The sequence below is a fragment of the Eptatretus burgeri genome, chromosome 13 (assembly GCF_056783735.1).
Source record: "Eptatretus burgeri isolate ZD-2024b chromosome 13, Ebu_testis_v1, whole genome shotgun sequence".
In the NCBI taxonomy this organism is placed as follows: Eukaryota; Metazoa; Chordata; class Myxini; order Myxiniformes; family Myxinidae; genus Eptatretus; species Eptatretus burgeri.
This window is the reverse complement of record NC_140973.1, coordinates 24,962,827-24,985,865: the sequence shown is the minus strand read 5'-3', so window position 1 is coordinate 24,985,865 and position 23,039 is coordinate 24,962,827. Positions and strand designations below refer to the sequence as shown.

At 43.4% G+C, this 23,039-nt stretch overlaps 1 protein-coding gene across 1 annotated transcript in view; it reads left to right on the top strand.

Annotated features, from left to right (window-relative positions):
* LOC147014093 (disco-interacting protein 2 homolog C-like) overlaps window positions 1-19,993 on the top strand; it is a 182,965-nt gene extending 162,972 nt beyond the window's left edge. The window contains exons 37-38 of the mRNA XM_085851748.1: window positions 15,833-15,956; window positions 16,079-19,993. Coding sequence (XP_085707874.1) covers window positions 15,833-15,956; window positions 16,079-16,331 — 377 coding nt within the window. The 3' untranslated portion in view covers window positions 16,332-19,993. The remainder of the gene's footprint in view (window positions 1-15,832; window positions 15,957-16,078) is intronic.
* The last annotated feature ends 3,046 nt before the right edge of the window (window positions 19,994-23,039 follow it).

Genomic DNA, 23,039 nt, shown 5'->3' with positions numbered 1-23,039 from the left:
TGTGATATGGCAGCTATCTTCAATTAAACGCAAAAAATTGAAACATTATATCTCTGAAACCGCTGATCGGAAAAATTTGAAACTTGGCACATCTCATTCGACTCCCAATGGGGAATACAGGATTGTAAGGATGATGTCATCGGTGAAGTGGTAGACCAGCCATAAATATTTTAATCGATATTCTTGTTTACCATTTACATTCAGTATGTATGTCCAGGCCGTAACATTTTTATCAATTTAACTATTGTCATCAATATGAGATTGTGGAGAACACAAATTAATAATATGGACAAAATTTTTTTCAACTGTCGTTTTCGTCGTTTAATTCGAGTACAAAGCAGATGCGGAAGGGCTTTGCATTTTCACATGCTTTCGAGTTTTGTCATTTTTTTATGGAGAGGAATATCGTCATAAACTTGAGGTTAATGTTTTATTATAACATTTATAGAGTTTGGCATATATGTATATATATATATATATATATATATATATATTTATATTTATATATATATATATATATATGTATATATATATATATATGTATATATATATATATATGTCTATGTATATATATATGTATATATGTATATATGTATATATATATATATATATATATATATATATATATATATATATATGTATATGTATATGTATATATATATATATATATATATATATATATATATATATATATATATATATATATATATGTATGTATATATATATATATATATATATATATATATATATATATATATATATATGTGTATATATGATATACATATATAGAGGAGGTGATATACATATATATACAGATATATATATATATATATATATATATATATATATATATATATATATATATATGTACCAAGTCGTATAACACCAGGGGGTTGACTCAGCCTGTCATCCTTCCGAGGTCGGCGAAATGAGTACCAGTTGTACTGGGCCCGGTGTATGCCCCGGTTGGAATAGGTTTACCATATCCCTGTGTGTCGTAAGAGGCGACCAGAGTTGCGTCAGGAAGGGCATCCGGCGTAAATACCTATGCCAAATCATTATGCGGACAACAAAACGAATTTCCATCCCGGATCGGTTGAGGCCCGGGTTACCAACGACCGCCACCGGTACCGGTGGTCAGCAGGGTACCAGTGGAAATTGTGCTACTACTGGGGGAAGGAGGAGAAGGAGACGGGGAAGGCGAGTCCGGAGGCAGTGGGAGAGGGGGAAGGGTAGAAGTGTGGAGGTGAGAGTTGGAACTCTGAATGTTGGGACGATGACTGGCAAAGGGCGAGAGTTGACTGATATGATGGAGAGAAGAAAGGTGGACATACTGTGTGTACAAGAGACCAACTGGATGGGGAGTAAGGTCAGGAGCATTGGAGGTGGTTTCAAACTGTTCTACCATGGTGTGGATAGGAGGAGAAATGGTGTCGGGGTAATCCTGAAGGAAGATTATGTCAAGAGGGTATTGGAGGTGAGGAGAGTGTCTGACCAAATGATGAGTGTGAAGTTGGAAATTGAAGGGGTGATGATGAATGTCATCAGTGCATATGCCCCACATATGGGGTGTGAGATGGAGTATAAAGAAGATTTCTGGAGTGAGTTAGATGAAGTGGTGGAGAGTGTATCCAAGGATGAAAGAGTGGTGATTGGAGCAGATTTCAATGGGCATGTTGGGGAAGGGAATAAAAAGGATGAGGAGGTGATGGGTAGGTATGGTCTAAACAAGATAAATGTGGAAGGGCAAATGGTGGTAGAGTTTGCAAAAAGAATGGAAATGGCAGTGGTAAATATGTATTTCAAGAAGAAGGAGGAACACAGGGTGACGTACAAGAGTGGAGGAAAGTGCACACAGGTGGATTACATCTTAAGCAGGAGATGCAACCTGAAAGAGATTAGAGACTGTAAGGTGGTGGCAGGGGAGAGTGTAGCTTGACAGCATCGATTGGTGGTCTGTCGGATGATTTTGGAGGTGAGGTTGAGGAAGAGAGTGAGGGCTGAACCAAGGACCAGATGGTGGAAGCTGAAGGAGGAAGACTGTTGCGTGGAATTTAGGGAGGAGGCGAGACAGGTGTTGGATGGTGGTAAAGATGGGTGGGATGATTGGGAAACTACAGCAGAAGTTGTGAGGGAGATAGCTAGGAAGGTACTTGGTGTGACATCTGGACAGAGGAAGGAAGATAAGCAGACTTGGTGGTGGAATAAGGAAGTACAGGTAAGTATAAGGAAGAAGGGGTTGGTGAAAAAGAAGTGGGATAGTCAGAGAGATGAAGAAAGTAGGCAGGAGTACAAGGAGTGGCGGCGAAAGGTAAAGAGAGAGGTGGCAAAGGCTAAGAAAAAGGCATATGACGAGCTGTATGAGAAGTTGGATACAAAAGAAGGGGAAAAGGATTTAGACCAATTGGCAAGACAGAGGGACCGAGCTGGGAAGGATGTGCTGCAGGTTAGGGTGATAAAGGACGTAAATGGAAATGTGCTGACGTGCAAGGAGAGTGTGTTGAGAAGGTGGATGGAGTACTTTGAGGAGCTGATGAATGAAGAAAATGAGAGAGAGAGAAGGTTGGATGAGGTGGAGATAGTGAATCAGGAAGTGGGGTGGATCAGTAAGGATGAAGTGAGGACTGCTATGAAGAGGATGAAAAGTGGAAAGGCGGTTGGCCCAGATGACATACCAGTGGAGGCATGGAAGTGCTAAGGAGAGATGGCAGTGGGGTTGTTAACCAGATTGTTTAATAAAATCTTGGAAAGTGAGAGGATGCCGGAGGAGTGGAGATTAAGTGTACTGGTTCCGATTTTCAAGAACAAGGGTGATGTGCAGAGCTGTGGAAATTACAGAGGGATAAAGTTGTTAAGCCACACCATGAAGTTGTGGGAAAGAGTAGTGGAAGCGAGGTTGAGAGGAGAGGTGATGATCTGTGAGCAGCAATATGGGTTTATGCCAGGAAAGAGCACCAATGATGCGATGTTTGCTTTGAGAATGTTGATGGAGAGGTATAGGGAAGGCCAGAAGGAGTTACATTGTGTGTTTGTGGATTTAGAGAAAGCTTATGATAGGGTGCCAAGAGAGGAGTTGTGGTATTGTATGAGGAAGTCGGGAGTGGTGGAGAAGTATGTGAGGATCGTGCAGGATATATATGAGGACAGTGTGACAGCGGTGAGGTGTGCGGTAGGAATGACGGACCGGTTTAAGGTAAAAGTGGGATTGCACCAAGGATCGACTCTGAGCCCTTTCCTGTTTGCAATGGTGATGGACAGGTTGACGGACGAGATCAGACTGGAGTCCCCATGGACTATGATGTTTGCGGATGACATCATGATCTGTAGGGAGAATAGGGAGCAGGCTGAGGCGAGCCTTGAGAGGTGGAGGTACGCACTGGAGAGAAGGGGAATGATAGTCAGTAGGAGTAAGATGGAGTACATGTGTGTAAATGAGAGGGAGGGTGGTGGTGTAGTGTGGTTGCAAGAAGTTGAGGTGGGGAAGGTGGATGGGTTTAAATACTTGGGATCACCTATCCAAAGTAATGGGGAGTGTGGGAGAGAAGTGAAAAAGAGAGTGCAGGCAGGATGGAGTGGGTGGAGAAGAGTTGCAGGAGTGATTTGTGACAGAAGGGTAGCTGCAAGAGTTAAGGGGAAAGTATATAAGACGGTAGTGAGACCAGCTATGTTGTATCGTTTGGAGGCGGTGGCGCTGACAAAAAGACAGGAAGCGGAGCTGGAGGTGGCAGAGTTGAAGATGCTGGGATTTTCGTTGGGAGTGACAAGGATGGATAGGATAAGGAATGAGTATATTAGAGGGACAGCGCAGGTAGGACGGTTTGGAGACAAAGTGAGAGAGGCGAGATTGAGATGGTTTGGACATGTGCACAGGAGGGAAGCGGAGTATAACGGGAGAAGGATGGTGAAGATGGAGCCGCCAGGTAGGAGGAGAAGAGGAAGGCCAAAGAAGAGGTTCATGGATGTGGTGAGGGCGGACATGCGGGTGGTTGGAGTGTCAATGGAAGATGTCGAGGATAGAGCAAAATGGAGACGGTTGATCCACTGTGGCGACCCCTTACGGGAGCAGCCGAAAGAAGAAGATATATATATATATATATATATATATATATATATATATATATATATATATATATATATATATTTTTTCAATTCAGCCTCCAATAATATATTATCTGTGATTATAAATTGAGAAGTTTTTAACAAAAAAATCAGTTGTCATTTAAGCATGCATCTTTAACTTGAATAATGAAAAATATAGGAAGAATCAGTCAAGGTGAATGCATTATCCATGTCGTGCATATCATTAGCTCGATGTGTGTAAAAGGAGATGAGCACTCACAAGTATGATAAAGCTAATGGGGAAAGGGGGGTGATCAATGAAGAGTTTGATGAAAGATAAGTCTTCACTGTATGATCAGCATGGTGGTGTGAGGAGGTTGGATGCTGTGCAATTGTTTTGGGATTTTTCTTCCCACTTATTATGGAACAATGTCATCTCTTGTCGGTTTCATCTGCCTATTGTGGACCGATGTCGTGCTTTGTACAAGTCTGATAGGGTAGTGCAGAAGTAGCGCATTTACCTTTGAACCACATAGGCCGAGTTCATTGAAATGAAAGCGAGAGAAGAACCTTCAGAGTTTAGGCTTTATTCCATTTGATTGGAGCCGCTTCTACGGGCACACCAGGAAATACAAACGCAGCATGGAGTACAAGCAGTAAGGTACACACGCGCAACTAATCACCGCAAAATAAATCAGTATTATATATCAATCAGTGTTCTCACCATTCAATGAGCACCAAGTGAGCCGGCGACATACAATGGCAATGCCCCAGGGACAAAACCCCGCGGCCGAGCCGACCCTCAGCTTTATCTCTTCTGTGCTCGAACCGGGCATCATGTGATCACACGTCACGACCTTCCATTCACTACATTCTCCCCACCTTTAAAATGCAACTAGAGGCCCAACTAACGCACCATGATTACTTCAGCGCAACAGGAGTATACATTTCAAGCAACGCGAACTATCTAAACTACAGAAGCATACATGCCAAGCAGTGAGGATTATTGTGAGTTGTAGGAGCATGGTAATGAGCATCGATATATTATGTAACGGGCATATAGGAGCATGAGCATCGAGGATGCCGATAATCCCCTTTACAGATTGAGTCGGCGAGGGGGTATTATTCGCCGGCCTCTCCGGGAGTAGATGGCGGTTTCACTTGAGGGAGGCTTCCGATCCTTTTGGTGAGCCTCGACTCGTGCCGGAGATGACTCCCCGATCGCCCCCGGGTGGAACGCGGTAGCTCCGCCGTCTCCCTTCTCGGGTGGAGTCCCTGGGGGAGAAACACCTGGGGGGGGAATGTCAGAGGGAGGTGTGCCAGATGGTGGTGTACCGGCGGGGGGAGTCCCTGAGGGAGCCAAATGACGAACCGACACGGTGGTCTCCCTGCCATCCGGGAGCCTGACATGAGCGTATTCTGGATTAGTATCGATGAGCTCGACCCCTTCCACCAGGGGTTCATACTTGCTTTGTCGTACCGGGCGTTTTATGAACACTGTTCCGGGATGGGTTAGCCAGTTGGGCACCGATTGGCCGTCAACATAACGTCGCTGGTGAGTAAACATTCGGTCGTGAGGAGTCGCATTGGTGGACGTGCAGAGCAAAGAGCGTATGGAATTCAGAGCGTCGAGAAGGGTAACCTCCCACCGCTCGGGGCCCAGTCCTCTTGATTTCAACGCCAGAGTTACGGCTTTCCAAATAACTCCATTATAACGTTCCACCTGACCGTTACCCTGTGGGTTGTAACCCGTCGTTCGACTAGTTGCGATGCCGTGCTCTAATAGGAACTGTTTTAGCCCGGCCGACATGAAACACGGCCCTCTGTCTGAATGTATGTACGAAGGTTTCCCAAACATAGCGAAGAGGTCAGACAGACATTTCACGACAGTGCCCGAGGTCATATCCGAGCACGGAAACGCGAAAGGGAACCTTGAATACTCATCAACAACAGTGAATATGTATCTGTTGTCTGTCTCGGTCGGCAGGGGCCCTTTGAAGTCAATGTTTAGTCTCTCGAAGGGAGAAGTGGCCTTGATCAGTCTGCCAGGAGCCGCACCATAGAATCTGGGTTTTAGTTCAGCACAAACAGGGCATGAAGCATTCATTTGTTTAATATCTTCAATAGAATAGGGCAGGTTCCGTCTGCGTGCGAAATATGCCATTCTGGTTACCCCCGGGTGGCACAGAGACACATGGAGGTCTTGCAAAGGCCGACTGATTACCGCCGAGCAGTAGACCCGCGAGAAGGTGTCTGCAGCAGGGTTTTCCCTCCCGGGCCGGTAAACAATGTCGTAACTATAGCAAGCTAGGTCTATCCGCCATCTCATAATTTTTTCATTCTTAATTTTCCCGTTATTTTTCCCATCAAACATGAATGCCACGGATCGTTGGTCCGTAACGAGCGTGAAGTGGTTTCCCAGCAAATAATGTATCCCTAATAATCCCTAAACTCTGAAGGTTCTTCTCTCGCTTTCATTTCAATTTATTCCATTTGGTTTTCTCGGCTCTCTCAACCAACGATGGACAAGATCTACAAACCAGAGAGGTTCGACGCAGACCCAAACGCGACTGACGCAGAAATGAAATGGTCGCATTGGTTCTGTTCCTTCTCACACTATCTGACCATCATCGAGGAGGGAGCTGACAAATTTGCCGCTCTCGTGAATCATGTCTCGCCCAGCGTGTACAGGCTCTTCTCGGAGTGCGACACTTACGAAGCAGCGATCGACGTGCTGCAGGCGCTCTACGTGAAGCGCAAGAACGAGGTATACATACGACATCTTCTCAACACACGCAAGCAAGCAGCCGGGGAGACAATCGATCAGTTCCTGCAAGCTCTGAATCAGCTGGGAAAAGACGGCAGCTTCCGGGCCGTAAGCGCCGAGGAACACCGAAAGGAAGCGACACGGGAGGCATTCATCCAAGGACTCAGATCAGCCCACATACGGCAACGCTTACTAGAGAAAGCGCAACCCACTCTTGACAAGGTAGTCGATCAGGCACGAGCGATGGATACGGCTCAGCAGCAATCTGAGTCATTTGGGACACCGATGCTGCTAATGAACGCTGCTACGATGGGAACCCAAGGAACCCCACTGACACAGACACAGCCAGACATAGGGGATGGAGAAACACCCGAGGAGCCGGATACCCAGGCCACGTCAAACTCCTCAGCAACTGCTCCGGTTGGTAAATGCTTCTTTTGTGGGTACAAAAGGCACCCTCGTCAAAAATGCCCCGCCAGAGATGCCACATGCATGAATTGCGACAAGAAAGGGCATTATGCCAGGGTATGTAAATCTACTCTAAGGAGAAATAAACCCACTTCTGCGGCTCTCTACTCGCAAAATAAATTAACTGCAGCCTCCCCGGGGAATCTACCCAAGGCTATCATCAACGTACGAATTAACGGGCATATGGCTGAGGCACTGATTGATACCGGTAGCTCTGAAAGTTTCGTCAACAGCTCGCTAGTAAAGGGCAGGAAATGGATAATCCACCCGACAGACAATACGGTATGCATGGCCGCCACCTCACTACAATCCCGCGTACGAGGGTACTGCAAAGTCGAATTGGACGTAAAAGGGTACACGCATCGGGATGTAAGGGTACTGGTGCTTCGTGATTTGTGCGCAGACGTAATTCTGGGTCATAATGTCCTCAAGCAGCACACGAGCGTCGAAATACCCTTTGGAGGAAGCAAGCCTCGTCTAATTTTAAATGCGTTGACCACCACGGAGGTGACGTCCCCCCAGCTGTTCGCTAACCTGTCGCCGGTCTGCAAACCGATAGCGATCAAATCGCGGCGATATACCACTGCTGACATGAATTTCATCACTTCGGAAACCAAGCGATTACTGGAAGAAGGAATTATAGAACCGAGCGATTCGCCATGGCGCGCACAGGTGTTAGTAACCAGCAGTCAGAACCATAAGAAACGAATGGTTGTCGATTATTCCCAAACGGTCAATCGCTTTACCCAACTCGATGCCTACCCCCTGCCGCGCATAGACGAGATGGTCGAACGCGTGGCCAATTATAAGGTATTCAGCACCATCGACTTGCGAAGCGCCTATCATCAAATTCCCATCCGAGAGGAAGACAAACCTTACACCGCATTCCAGGCAGGTAGGCGCCTCTTCCAATTCAGGAGGATTCCATTCGGTGTCACGAATGGAGTAGCTTGCTTCCAACGAGTTATGGACGACATCATCTCAGATGAAAACCTCAAAGACACTTTTGTTTACGTGGACAATGTCACAGTGTGCGGTAGGGATCAGGGGGAACATGATATGAATCTGGACAGATTCTTGGGCATTGCTAGAAAATATAATCTGACTCTCAACTATGAGAAATGCGTATTCTCGGCAAGGTCAATTGACCTTCTCGGCTACACAATAGCCGACGGCACAATTAAGCCTGATCCTGAACGATTGCGCCCGCTCCGTGAGCTACCACCACCTCAGGACCTGCAGACGATGCGCCGGGTGATCGGCATGTTTGCTTACTATGCGAGATGGATTTCGCAATACTCCGAGAAAATACATCCCCTAGTGCATTGCAAAAACTTTCCACCAGATGCCGCTGTTGTGAGAGCTTTCCACAACCTCAAAGACGATATCAGTAATGCCGTGGTTTTATCGATCGATAGCTCGGTGCCCTTCGTGGTGGAAACCGACGCTTCAAATCACGCCATAGCTGCTACGCTTAATCAGTCTGGGAGACCCGTCGCGTTCTTCTCGAGAACTCTCTCTGGAAGCGAGCAGAGACACTCAGCGATAGAGAAGGAAGCGTACGCCATCGTCGAAGCGCTGCGCAAATGGAATAAATTGAAATGAAAGCGAGAGAAGAACCTTCAGAGTTTAGGCTTTATTCCATTTGATTGGAGCCGCTTCTACGGGCACACCAGGAAATACAAGCGCAGCATGGAGTACAAGCAGTAAGGTACACACGCGCAACTAATCACCGCAAAATAAATCAGTATTATATATCAATCAGTGTTCTCACCATTCAATGAGCACCAAGTGAGCCGGCGACATACAATGGCAATGCCCCAGGGACAAAACCCCGCGGCCGAGCCGACCCTCAGCTTTATCTCTTCTGTGCTCGAGCCGGGCATCATGTGATCACACGTCACGACCTTCCATTCATCACATTCATATTCTGACCCAGCTATAAAGTGTCGTCCTGGTGTTTCACATGCAGGGCGAGGAATTTATGTGTGTACCTTCCATTGGATGGACGTTAAACTGGGTGTCCCATACTCCTATCTGCTGGCATTAGTCGGTGGATGTTATAGATACCACTGTGTCTTTCGCGAGTAGAAGGTGAGTTATCACCGGCACCGTGAACAAATGATGAATTCCCGCCATGACTACTGCTGGGAGAGAAAATGAAAAACACCCAGTCTATCTGAAACTGGTGTTGTTCGTGTTTGTTTTACATTATAGTAGAATTCCCACAATAGGGTCCCGTGACCGTTTTTCCAGGACCAAGGTTTGAAGGTTGATTTTCGTCAATTTGAGGGTGCTGATTAAAATGAGCTGGGGTGAACCTCGTGAAAATGTGGGCTAACTCGGCCAGATGCGAAAATTCAAAATGGCCGCCATGCTACTTCCAGTATATCAAAAATTGCATATCTTTGGTTCTACATGTCCGATTTTTATGATTTTTGGGTCAAAATATATATTTTGAAGGTCAAGGATGTCATATATTACCATTCCAGATTGTTATATTTAAGGGTTAAGTCACAAAATATGAAATATAACTTTTCGGGGGCCAAATCCAAATTGTCGTCGAGTAACATCTGGAAAATAGTAAAAAATCAACTTTCTTCTCATAATATTATTGGCAGTGAATCTTTTCATGCAAGTAAATGTTTGTTTATATGTGGGAGTGCACAACAAATTGAGACAAGAAGAGAATGACGCAATCATTGTCTTTATTTTCAGAACATGATGTGTACATAATATCAATTTCTCAACTTTTACACTGTTCAGGTAGGTTATACCATTCTTTTGTATGTCCCTCCTGTACTTTATCAAGAACAGTAATATGATGAAAGAATATCAACATTCCTTCATTTTGTCTGGAGAGCAACAGTGTTTCAATGGAAAATGAAATAAAACATGAATTATCTGAATTCCCGGCAATTGACGCTTTCCCGGTAAGTATTCTTGTAATTTGCATTGAGCAAAGTTTGATGTACTGTCCAAACTGTCTTTTATCTAAGGCAGTCATAATAAAATAATATTAACATCTCTTATATTTTGACTGTGGCAATGTTTTTACAGTTGTAAATGAAATGAAATGAAATCTCCATTGAAACACATACATGTAATCGTTCAGTCACAATCTGAGTCGCTGGCTCCAGAGTCACAAACTTCATCATTACTTTCAGCCTCATTGTGCAACAATGTCTGTTCTTGTTCAACCAAGTCATGTAAACTTCTTGGGAGTGCATCATGGGTATACCTTACTGACACACATCTACCGTCTTTCATTGTCCATCCATGGTTGGTGGGATTTGGGGGTGTGTCCGGCTTGTCATAGTTTAGTTGAATGTAAACTTGGTAGTTAACTCGCGTCACATGCAGATTGTGAGAATCTGGATCTGGTGGGATGCGGGACGTGGACTTGTTTTTCATCTGACCCCACTTCCATGCTCTGGCTTCCCCTAACGTTTCACTGATTGTGTCATTATAGATGTGTCTAATAGTGAATGTGGCCATTTGCTGAAGCACCTTTTGTGTCACTGGAAGTGTTTTGCCAACATCTTTCAAAAGATTGCGTGCCTCTTGAGTTCCTTTTCCTTTTTCATAAACTGTTTTTCCCATGTCCATAGAAGCCAGATGTTGTATCAGATCCACTATGGATGTGTAATGCGATTAATATTTCAGCTACATCATCAGAGCAAAGGTCTCTGTAGCTGATGATTTTGTCTTTCCGTTTGATAGCAAGGGTGCCCTCCAGTTGATGTGCAACATATGCAGAAAGAATCACTACATCTGTGTCCTCGGCATCAATCACGACTGTCTCCATTTTTCCTGCTTTTCGGATTTGCGAATAGATGAAGAACAGCATTGTGTCCGCCTCAATGTGACTTACATTCAAATTCTTCCATCCTTTCTCCGGAGGAGATGTTCCAACAATTTTGACTGATGGAGTACACAAAGTCAATTTCTCTATGATTCTTTACAAGCTTGGTGAACTCATTCTTCAGAAACTTTTGCAGCCTTTGTTTGTTTCCCTGATTGCTGAACAGCACCTGGAAGTTCTTTGTGGCAGGAAACCTATCTGATGTTTTCATGTACACATTTCTGGACCCATCTCTATATGCTGTCGTGGATTTACGACGCTCATGCTCACTGTCTTTGATGGAATTTTCCACACCATAGGCATTTATAAAAACAATCTGGCTTGCATTTGGATGCCTTCTGCGAATCACGGAAAAAAGCTTTTCAGCATAATCTCCCCACGTGAGGGCAGACCCATCAGCTTTCTCACGATCTTCTGCAGTTGGGGTCGCTAATCCCCACAGGAAACCCATACCGACTTGGGCAATGTACTGATCTGGAAAAGGTTCGACAGGCTGCATGTTTAATTTCTCAACTCACTTTGATTTTTTCACTTTCTTCATGGTACCGTTGATGTTAAATATGGGTTAACATTAATCTGTCATGCGAAATTCCATCACCTGTGCGAGAGTAAACTTCTCTTCACCAGATTCTGCCAGCCAAATTAACGATGCCATTGCTCTGTTTTCCATAGCATCTGTCTTTGTCACTTTGCCTGAGACTGAATCCCCAGTTACAGGAGGTTTGCTGAAAGTGTATCTTGAACATCTGTGTATAGTAGCATCAAATGGTGTGTTCTGTGAAAACATTCGTTCTCTGAAGAATTGAGTCACTCTTGTTTCACCATCTTCGTGAGCACTTTCAAAATCACGTACCAGGTCACCTGAGGCGACAACACCGGATACCAGAGCTCTCAGTTGTGGTTTATCCAAGTCAAATGGGTCACAGTCAAACTCAGTGATGCAACTGTCTAGGTCTTGGACAACCTGTTCGTCAATCTTCAGATGACTGGGGGTATTCTCAATATGCTTTAGAGCAGAGGTCTTCATCTGTGCCAGTGTGTGAAGAGCTGCCCTTACTCTGTTGACTGAGTTCACGTTCCTCGTAGTAGTTAACAGCATCTTCTCATTCCGCAGAATTTTCAGCCATCCAGCCTTCATCTTGGAACCTTTGCTTTGTCATTTCAATCCAGAGGTCTAGAGGCAAACATGAATATGGCCTGCCAGTCATTGATTGTGCAAACAATCCATCTCATAGGTATCTGGCCTTTTCCTCAGGAAGACTACTTACTTCAAGCCAGAATTCCACAAGCCAGCGAGCATACCGGTCATTGTCGGAGACATGGAGCCATGGCATCATCATTCGCAATGAAGCCTTGAATTCATCCCAGTTTCTTGTTTTCACTGCATGGATATTCAGCATCAGAACTTCTACCATGGACATGAAACTCAACCAATACTTAACCATGGAACTGTTAGATGACTCGGCACTCTGGAACACTTGTTCCACGAAGGACACAATATCTGGGTGAGATTCCAACTCTGAGTAGACTTCCTGCTTTTGCTCTGGAGTTGTGGAGGATTCCTAAAGTATGGCAATCTTCTCCTTTGTATTTTGAGACAGGGACACCCCATCCTACATGCCTTCTCTGATCATGCGTCGACTCAGAGCTTCATACATCAACCGAAGACATCTGATGTTACGTTTGTAGTGTTTCCCACGTAGTGCCTTCTCTACTGAACCTTCAGCAATGGCCTGTGCAGCAACCAGTATGTCAGACAAGCCAGAACCATCAAACCGTTTATAAATGGCAGACATGAATGAGCACTGTGTGTGGAAAGGCCCAAGAAATGGCACAATGTCTTTGAAGGCTTCAGGATTTTCATTACTCAGTTGCACCATAAGTGCATAAACTGGTTGATCACCAACTCGCAAAAGAAAGGGCATTCTTTTTTTCTCAGCTGCAGCAACCATCCTGCACATCACTTCGTGGACTACAGATTTGTGTGGAGGCTTAGGAAATGTTAAGAAACAATATGGTTTGCTCTTTTTCACATGTTGCTGCACAGTAACCTGAAACCCACCAAATGCACCAGTTATTTGTTCATCAGCAGGCATGTTTGCTTGGTCATCTGCACGACGCACCAAAGCATGGATGACACCCCTCTGTCTCTGTACATCTGTGTTCTGACAACTAATATCAATCTCTGGACGAGGAGCTGGTTGTCCACATTTCACTGTTTTATAGGGCTGAACAACATGTTGCTCCAGGCACAAACGTTTCAGGTCTTCTGAACTTGTGGGCAGTGGTCGCATGTCTCTTTCTGCATCTGGTAGAGTTACTTCCAGGTTCTGAGGTTGCACAAACATAACATTGGTATGGTGTGACGTATCAGCGCCTGTCAGTGTGTCTTCATAGAAGTCGTCATTGTCAAGAATGCCAATTCCAGGAATATTCTCTGCAAGCTCTACTGGACATACATCATTTTTTCAAGGTCATGCTTTGCCCATGAATCATAGAGTTGAAGAACAGATTTATAGCTGATTCCGAGGGAGAACTTTTTGAGGATGTCCAGAATCTCTCGACTTCGGGTCAGTCCATGCAGTGTCACTGACAGCTGTGTTTGAAATGCAGAGCTTTTCCTGTGATGTATGACAAAAGCAGCGAAGCAAATACATGAACCACAGGATCTCTGCTGCTTTCTTAAAAGTTCTGCTTCTGTGGGGTTTTCAACCATGTCAGAAACTTCAAAAGCATGTCATTTGGGGCCTGTGGTGTCTCCAATTCCTCGACACTTGGTGGCCATGCCATTTCAGGAATACCAGCAAGAGCATCTTTCATGCGTCGAGCAACATTGTTGAGCAGCTGATCATCACTGACACCCAATGAATAAATGGCTGTTTCAGTGTAGCTGCCACCAGCTGATGTATCATATACTAGTGTACTTTCATTTTTTCGATGGCGGTCATGAAAGCCAATGTTTTCACCAAATTCTTTCCGAAGCATTTCCTTGATGTTGCTTGACTTCTTGCCACTGGGGTCAAAACCAAAGTTTCTCAGTAAGGCGTTATAATCAGACAGCAGGCTCTGTAGAGTTCGCAACTCATGCTCTTCGAACACAACCAAGCATACATGTTTGAAGAACATCTCTCGTACTTCAGAAAGACGAATATCTTGTACATGGAGCTGACCATCTTCACTGCTTTTTGATGGCGACACATACTTCTTCCAGCAGGACCGGTGACAGCGGATTTCTGCTGCAAAGGGATCTGGTATTGCATCTATAATCGTTAAGATGCGATCACGCATCCTGATGTCTTGGAGGTACACTGTATGTGCCTTGAATGCATACCAGGCATCCATCGTTTGCATAATATGCCATCTGTCCCTGGTGGGGTGTTTTTCATCTTCCGGCTTCATGCACCATACGCAACAGTTTTTGTCATGTATCACCCCACTTGCTGCTCGAGATAGTCTCTGGGGTCGTTCCACAGAACAGCTAGCAGAACAGCTACTTTCTTCTTGGAGTATCTCCTCAACTGCCAAACTTTTGTCTCGTCTCTTTATTGCCAGATGTATATGACATTTACTAGAAAATGTAATCTTGCAAATTTTATGAAAGAACATGTTTTGTGGTCCAGCATCCCAATTCACGGTGTCGTATACTGTTCCAAACCTATCTAGATGATGCCATTGCTGTGCTGAAGTCTTCAGATTGTCCCATGATTCAGGGGTAGTATTGTATTTGTTTTCATCGCAATGCTCACCACAGAGGATGCACTTGTGGCTTTCTTCACTCTCCTCACGTCTCCTTTTTTTTACCTTTTCCTTCGGACGACATGGCTATGACTCATTCAAGGATCTCTGTAATAAATGAAAAGTGTGTTAAAACATAGTAACATTTCAGTTTACTTAAAACCTATGCATCTTAACTATTCAGGGTGTCTTCCTGGTCTTCTTCATTGCAGTCAGCTTGCGGCCGTCTAGGATTTTTCTGCAAAATTGATTAAAAAAGCATTTTTTAAATTCTAATTCTTACACTTAACAAGATATTATGCTGATAAATGAAATATTTGACCTTAAAACATATGTTTAGACCCAAAAATCATAAAAATCGGACATGTAGAACCAAAGATATGCAATTTTTTTATATAATGGAAGCTGTGTGGTGGCCATTTTGAATTTTCGCGTCTGGACAAGTTAGCCCACATTTTCACGAGGTTCACCCCAACTCATTTTAATCGGCACCTTCAAATTGACTTAAATCAACCTTCAAACCTTGGTCCAGGAAAAACAGTCATGGGACCCTATTGTGGGAACTCTACTATAACCCATGTAAGTGTGAACTCCCCCTCCCCCACCCTTCTCATTGCATATAAATCTTGTAGTTCTTCCCAATGTTTCGTGTGTAGAGTATTTTATCTTTTCAATGACGCTCAGCAAAACATGTTGGAAAGAAGGTCTCTAGAATGCTCCAAGTCGTGTGAAGATCATCGGGATATGGAAATTTTAATTGCAGCCATTATCTCAAATGAAACTGGCTTTCAGGCAGCGATGAAGATACTCCCAAATGACTTCTTATCCTGAGATGGTGATAAACTTTTTACTTGGTGACTTTATTTGGATGAGAAAGTACAGTAACATAATGCACTTTGCTGAATGAAGGAAATTAGGGTACACATTATCTGCCGCAGAACCTCATGATGCATTGTATATTGTGGGAGCACTGGAAGAAACTTTGGACTTGAGGGGTTTGCGGTACCATCCCATCGACATTGAGACTTCTGTATTACGTGCGCACAAGAGCATTGCCGAGTGGTGAGCAATCGCTTGTGCAGGTTAACTGATGGAATATTTATGTAGAATTGGAATAACTTGGTGTGATGGCGTTCCATGTCAGACATCTTTCTCAATGTTCCACTTTTATTTCCCACTTCCAGTGCCGTGTTTACTTGGACGAACCTGCTGGTTGTAGTGGTGGAGCTGGATGGCTCGGAACAACAAGCCTTGGACTTGGTGCCCCAGGTCACCACAGCAGTACTGGAAGAGCATTATTTGGTGGTTGGGGTCGTGGTCGTGGTAGATCTTGGGGTCATTCCTGTGAACTCGCGTGGAGAAAAGCAGCGACTTCATCTCCGTGATGGCTTCTTTGCTGATCGACTGGACCCCATCTTTGTTGCTTACAACATGTGATGGGCTCCATTGAAGTTTCTGATCTGTCAGAGCTCCAGAAGTGAGGACTTTGCATGTATTATTATTGTACACTGTTCCTTCCAAATTCCATATGCAGGCGATGCATGACGTCATCGCCAGGTGGCAAAGGAAGGGAGTACTTAGTTTTTACTCCGTTTGTTTGTTTTCTTGTTTGTCCGGGCATTATCTCTGCTATCCTTTGAGAAAAGAAGTTGAAATTTGGGGACAAAAGTGAAGATGTGCTTTGGCAAGAATGGTATTTTTTATTTTTTGATTAATCAATGAATTACTTAATTATTATCAATTTATTAATTATTTATTTATTTATTTATCATCTGGGCAATATCCCAGCACCTGTTGAGTCCGGAAGCTGATATTTGGACATGACGGTGAACAAGTGATTTGACTATTAAGGGTATTTTGGATTTATTGATTAATCGATTAATTAATCTTTTTTTTTTAATGAATTACTTAATTTTCAAAAAGTTACAGATTCAGATGAAACAGTGGTGGCTTTGGTCTGCTATTAGACAATTGATTGAGAAATTAATTCATTTACGATTTTAAATTTATTTTAATGATGCAATTAATCAATCGATTGTTGTACACCGCTCCCTCTCAATTCCGTCTCCAAGTGCTGCACAGCAGAATCACTGGGTGCCGAAGACGCCCTGGCAATGTCGCACGCTGGAGGATATCTTACCCTCGCTGAAGGAGACAGCATTGCACTTGGGTCTGTCTTTGTCTGCACAGAACCTTAGAGTTTTTCTCCGCAACCACTTGTCCGATTTGAGACGAACTTTTCCCCATTGGTGCGACTACTCATGTCGAATGTTTTGATGGTAATTATGACATCATGGGTCACGTGGTGTGGCAGCAGCCATGTTGGAAAAACGGAGAAAACTTTGGACTTCTATATCTCTGAAACCACACGAAGGAAAAAACTTGAAACTTGAAACACAGCAAGTACTCCTCATGGGGAATGAGTGTGATTTTTTTTTTCATGTCATAGGTGCCTTTGTTATGACGTCATAATTGCATATGTAGAATGCAATATCTGGTCAGTACGAAAAATTGAGGGTAATCTCGGGATATAATGGTCCACAGAAAAAAAAAATTGATGATGTCATCAGTCACGTGATTCAGCAGCCAGATTGTTTGTTTTTTTAAACCTTCAAAAATATTCTCTGAATTGGCTGAACAGATCGAGGTGAAACTTTACACGAATGACCGCCTGTCCATGAGGAACAAAAGGTTCACACATATTATGGTGTCATGGGTCACGTGGTTTGGCAGCCATATTGGATTTACCCTGAAAACTATAAAAATCTTCTTCTCCAGAAAGGCTGGCCAGATCGAGGAGAAACCACACAAATGTTGCCCAAGCCTTGCGTGTCCAAGTTTGTGAAGAAATAATTGATAGGTCACATGGTTTGGCAGCCATATTGGATTGAAGAAAATATTAAATAATGTTTTCTTTGGAACTGCTTAATCAATCGACGTGAAACTTCAAATTTATGATCTAGTAGTGATGGGGAATACATGTTTTAAATTACAATTTGATTTGACGCATGGTCTGGCAGCCAGAATTTTTAATTTTTTCTTGATCTGGGTTCTTTTTTATTTATTTATTTATTTTTAAATAAAGCTCACTTGGCTGTGCTTGGATGGGTTTGAGGGTAGAGGAGTTGCAGCTGAAATGTGAATCCTATGCAGGTTCCTCCTGATGACATCATCTTTGCTTTTTGCTTGTTCAGGTTCCTTCTGATTACTCCAATGCAGGACTGTACCTATTTAGTCTTCCATTTGATCTGAATTGAATTTATTTTAATCCCATTGTAAATTCAATTGCATAATAATAATAATAATGAAAAAAAGTGTGTCAGGGTCAGATGTCCGATCAAAGCGGGGTTGCATCAAAGCAGGACGTCTTGGAACCCAGTCATCACTGCCAGCAGTTATAAAGTGGTAGTTCTCATTATGTCTCATTAATTACATCACACACCAGTACATAAACGCCACACAAAATACACCACACAAAACAAGTCCTGATGAGGGTCTGCAATCTCTGTTTGCTCTTTTTCTTGTTATTTATTTATTTGGCATGGGGCGGTGTACTTTGAATGTCCCTCTACTTATTGTTATTATTATTATTATTATTATTATTATTATTATTATGAGAATATAAGACCGTCGCTTTGCTGACGGAAATACCAATCTTTGCTGTGATGGATAATCAATAGGGCAAGAAGAAAAAGTATTCCTGGGAGTGCGGGGATAACCAGCATCGCATTTGGCGCTTGCAGTTTCGCCACGTGTGCCCATGTGAAAAAAAAAGTTTTTTCAACACAAACCTTCCTGGGAGTTCTCTGAATCCACCGTAGTTGGATTGATTGAAATCCGTTAATCCATTCTCAAGTTGTAACACAACAGACAGACGGACAGACACGGCTCCTTTTATAATATAGATTATTATTAATTTATTTTGTTCCTTCATATTGTTCTGTCTGTTCATATAGCATGGCTTTGAGATAGGGAATAATTTTTGTTGTTTATTGTTATTGAAGGACAAATTCATCCATCTGTTCCACAGACATACTGGAGTTTTGTTCATTGTCAATGCTTTGCACTGCAAAGTGATTTTCACCATACCAGGTGCATCGATGGCTCAGATCACGCAATCGAAACATTTTTACCCTGCGGAATGAATGACCATGGATGAGTTCACTTGCTTATTCATTCCAGCTGTTTGATTGTGGACTATGGATACATGCAAGAGTCATTTTTGGTAAAGGCCTTGTTCTTGTGGATTGTGAAACTTTCTGAAATTCCCTTTTCTTCAAAGGGAAACCTGAACATTTCTCAACTCGGACAATATGTTTGTTGTAATTTTAAAGCACTTTAAAATGAACTTTGATAAAGGCACAAGGTCGAAAAAAACCCAACATGTTTTAGTGTTATTTATTATTGCAATTGCATGATAGGTTCATCCTGACTTTGGGTAAACAGATTGCCTTGTGCTGGCTGTTGTGAAGTTTCCTGGTGGGAAAACTTATTGGTGTGCGTTGGTGTAGAAGTAAGATTATTTTTACCTGTTGAAACTTGCTATACAAATCAAAAGTCAGAATATCATTGAATTCTTTTTCTATTTATTTATTATTATTACATACATGGACTTGAGTACCATGGGCCGGGTGTATGCAATGAGGTGCACAATAACTGTTTTTATATGAACAATGATGCTCATTCAAAACTTCTGTGCAATTTTAATTTAAACCAACAGTGTGGTCATGTGATGCATCTGCTTGTACATTGTGAAAGATATGACTCATCCGATTCATGGTTTCTTACTGCCCCAGCTATTTGGCAATACATTTGCTCAGCTGTCTTCTCTTTGAGACCACTCGGGACAAGCAGGAAATTTTCACTCAAGAATGGTACTGTGCTGGCTGTTGTGAGTCACGTGGTCTGCCTGCCAACTTAGTTGATCCTGCAGGGACAGCCCCATTCTAGTTTCTCTTTGCTTGTTCATCTTTGATGACATAATGTGGAAAGTCATGTCATATAGACACACCGTTTGCAAGGAGTGTAGGGCCTCGGTCTATGGTATGAACTACAAACTATGGCAGACTGTTGGGTGGAAATAAATGTTTGTCTGATCATGTCGGTGTTGTTTTATGACTTGAACCATGATGCTGCTTGAGAACCCATGATGTCTCACTTCCAGGTTCGGGTCTGAGAATGTTGAACATTTGTTCATGCAATGCTTCCATCCAGTTCCTCAAAGCTATGTTTTCCAGACCAGATATGTTGTGCCTTTCTGTTTTCATCTAGTTTGTGTTGTTGGTTGTTTTCATCCAATTTTCCATGTTTACCCATGCCTTAATGTGATGTATTGTTGAATTGGTGTCCCTTCTGAGTGTCTGGCCTACTCGCGAATGCCTCTGCTAGTGGGTGTGACAACTAGTGGCAGCGGCGTGTATACATGCACACATGAATTGTGATTTACACATACAATACACATGCACGATTGTGATTTATACACGTTATACATACATATCGATAGGTGACCATACATATTATACATAACATATAAAACACACACACACACACACACACACACACACACACACACACACTCTTGGGGAAAGCAAAATGGCTGGCTGTAACAAAAATATGTCAGAAAATGGCAAAAGGTGTCACCTGTTCTACAACCAACAACTACTGAGTTCCAGGCAAATTGGCGAAGATTAAATGTACAGACATCGAGCTTAGAGGAGAAGGAAAGCACTTGCTTATTTTGCTTAATGGTTAATCCAGGGCTGCACATGACCCGATTATCTCATCGAGCATGAATACGGAAAACAAGGCATTACGACCGGACATGGTACTCAGATACAAAAAGGAAAATAAGACATTGTTAATTGAGGTTTCAGTACCCAGTGATTTTGGTCTAAATAATGTGGAAATCAAGAAAATGATCAAATATCAAAAATGAAGTGAAAAGATCCTAGAAGCTGAAGAGCACCAAAATTGGAGCAGTCATAATTGGAGCAAATTGGAATGATAAAAAAGAGAACCTCACAAAGACAAGCCGGTAGGCGGACATGGGTAGTCGGCCATTGCTAGGCAACGGAGGGGTCCATAGCAACGGTTCTTTCTCACACATAACGAGGACATACCATGAACCTACCATACGAGTTTCATGTATATCTGACTCATAGTCTCTGAGATATAACGAACTTCATTTTTTTTTATTGTTTTCGACCAGGGTTCATTCAAAGTCTATCTTCTCCGACAGTTTTCATAGGATCCGGCTGGAAATTTTTGACAATATGGCTGAATGTACTGCCCACAGTCACTCGTGGCCCGATTTTTGATTTTCGAAAAAATAATTTTATGATTTTTCAAAATTTCAAAGTCCCGTTGCTAGGCAACGGTCGTGTCCATAGCAACGGTTCTCATTTGCACACAACCAGGTCATGGTATGAACCTACCAACCAAGTTTCATCGAAATCGCCATTGTATTAACGGAGCACTGGATCGAACAGAGACAGACAGAGGGACAGACAGACAGACAGACAGACAAACGTATTGATAATATAATAAGGGTATGAAAAAAAATCTCAATTTTTTTTTGAATTTTTTTATCGACTACCCAATACTACAAACCATCCCTAGGAACATTACCATAAATGAGCTACAGTTGGAGGCTGTCCGGGGCTCTGTGACTATCCTGAAAAGAGCCCCCGGAACAAAACTCTTGAGAACAACACAGCTTTACAACTTAGTCCATGAAACACGATCCTTCACCGAAATGAAGGTGGATACTTCACGTCCTGGGAGGACTCCGTTTCATCTTCTGTAACCTGAATTATAGAGATAACAACCAACCACACACACACACACACACACACACACACACACACACACACACACACACACACACACACACACACAAGTTTTCAAAATATATTCCTCAGGGCTAGTTGATCATATGTATCAAGTATCACATCAATCTGCGAAGCTGTTCTGGAGAAGAAGATTTTTTTGTTTTTATTTTCAACTGATTATGGCTGCCAAACCACATGGTTGATGACATCATAAATATAATTATACATTCACATCAGGTCATAGATCACATTTATGAAGTTTCAGACTTTTTGGATGATGATGATTTAAATTCAATCAATTATGGCCGGAATACCACTTCAGCGATTAAATCATCGTTAATACCCCATAGGGAGTTGATGACATATTGTTGCGGGGCCGGGACGTCGGCCGCGGTCCATCCGCTGGATGGAGCCGCAAGTCGGCTCGACCGATCTCCCGGAATTCAGATCGTCGCCCCGGATAAGTCCGGAGTCGACGGGTCCTTGTTTTGGACCGTGAAGGGTCAGTATTTCCACCACGTGTTACAGGGTTATTTGCCAAATCTTCAAAATACCTGGAGACCACGTGGCGATCTACCGAGTCTTCACACCCTCGATGGAACTTGTATGGAAACGAGCCGCTTAGCGCGCTCGTTCCGTGTGCGATTCCGAGCGGTTTAATCGCCGAGAACCGTCGGTCCGAATTATCCTGTGACAACGGCAATGGCCAGCTAATCCCTCACACGCGACACACTCAGTCAATGCAAGAATGGACACGAACGAGCTGAAAACATTGAACAAACGGGGCTTATTTATACGATAATGAGGAACTAGGGAACACAGAAGAGCAGATTTAGACCGAATAAAGCAAGGCAATGATATACAGCGAGAAAGCACTTATACAATTCACTACTTAGCTGACTGGCGCCACGAACACATATACGCACACACCCAAAGAATCGGACTAGATGGTCTTTATTGAGGCCTAACTCGGACCTGTCCTCTTCGTGCGGTCTTCAAGGACCAGGTCCTCGGAGCAGAACCGGACCCCCAGCACGATCCGGACGATCCAGGTGAACGAAGTCGGCAGGGCGAAGGCCAGCGAGAGAAGACCCTCCACGGCACCGACCACTCCGTGCGCAGACGCCCTTTTAACTCAATCGCCCTCTGCGTAGATGTTCACACTTCCCGCCAGCACCAGAACCACACCCGTGTGCGCATTCCTTGCCAGGACCAGAACGACGACGAACGCACAGACCGCGCCAGACCCAGAACCAACTCTCTCAAACGTGCAGACCGCACCTATAATTATACCCCCAGCTTAGGAGGGGGGGGG